This window comes from Cicer arietinum, chromosome 3 (genome assembly GCF_000331145.2).
Source record: "Cicer arietinum cultivar CDC Frontier isolate Library 1 chromosome 3, Cicar.CDCFrontier_v2.0, whole genome shotgun sequence".
Taxonomy (NCBI): domain Eukaryota; kingdom Viridiplantae; phylum Streptophyta; class Magnoliopsida; order Fabales; family Fabaceae; genus Cicer; species Cicer arietinum.
Window position 1 is genome coordinate 47,327,862 of NC_021162.2, and position 896 is coordinate 47,328,757.

Below are 896 nucleotides of genomic sequence, written 5' to 3' on the forward strand. Positions count from 1 at the left end.
ATTGTATGCATTTTGGAATTTTGGATTTAACTCTCTGCAATTTATTCTGAATGGGGCTGTTGAATGAAGAAGTTTTATGGGTTTAGGGGTGTTTTAAGGTTTTCTGGGATTTCTGGATTTGAAGGTATTTTTTAGGTCATGAACGTGAACTCAGTTCACATATTCTGAATGTGTTGACATGCGTGAACTGAAATCCAATACGTGAACTCGAATCACGTATGTGGACGTGAACTCAGTTCACGTAGTTTAGACCAACCGCTTATGCACGGGCTGGGCTCACCGTCTTCAGCTTGAATTGCGTGAACAACGAAGATTATAGAGGCAACAAGTAGAATAGGCGCAAGCAGAACAGGGGCAAGCAGATGAGGCCCAACCTGAAAAGGTCCATGCTGATGAGGCCCCCCCTGAAGCAGATGACGGATATCCTGGGGGTCCGGTTGACAGGTCTATCTTAAGGACATATGGGGATCATGTTGCGACACGACTATGGGACGACGTGGTAAATATTTGAATCAAATTAAATATTTAATTTTGGTTAATGTGTATGAACTTATATTTGTTTGGTTAATTTATTTCAGGATCGTGGAGAGTTAAGGGTTTTTAGCAATGGAAAAAAATTAAAAGAAGTTGTCATTGAAAATGACGAGGTTAAGGAACTTGTTAAAAGTTCTGGTTTATATCCATTGCTAAAATGCAGCTATGAGATGATCGACAAATGTCTAATTTCTGCCTTTTTTGAGAGATGGCATCGCGACACCAACAACTTTCATCTTCCAATTGGGGAGATGACCATTACTTTGGACGATGTCTCTTCACTGCTGCATATACCCATCACCGGTGCATTTTTTAGTGTTAATATATTTAATAAGGATGAAGTTGCAGTATTATTGGGTGAG

At 39.8% G+C, this 896-nt stretch overlaps 1 protein-coding gene across 1 annotated transcript in view; it reads right to left on the reverse strand.

Annotated features, from left to right (window-relative positions):
• Positions 1-212: 212 nt before the first annotated feature.
• Positions 213-896, reverse strand: part of LOC140919786 (protein FAR-RED ELONGATED HYPOCOTYL 3-like) — a 3,228-nt gene continuing 2,544 nt past the window's right edge. The window contains exon 2 of the mRNA XM_073366426.1: positions 213-404. Coding sequence (XP_073222527.1) covers positions 213-404 — 192 coding nt within the window. The remainder of the gene's footprint in view (positions 405-896) is intronic.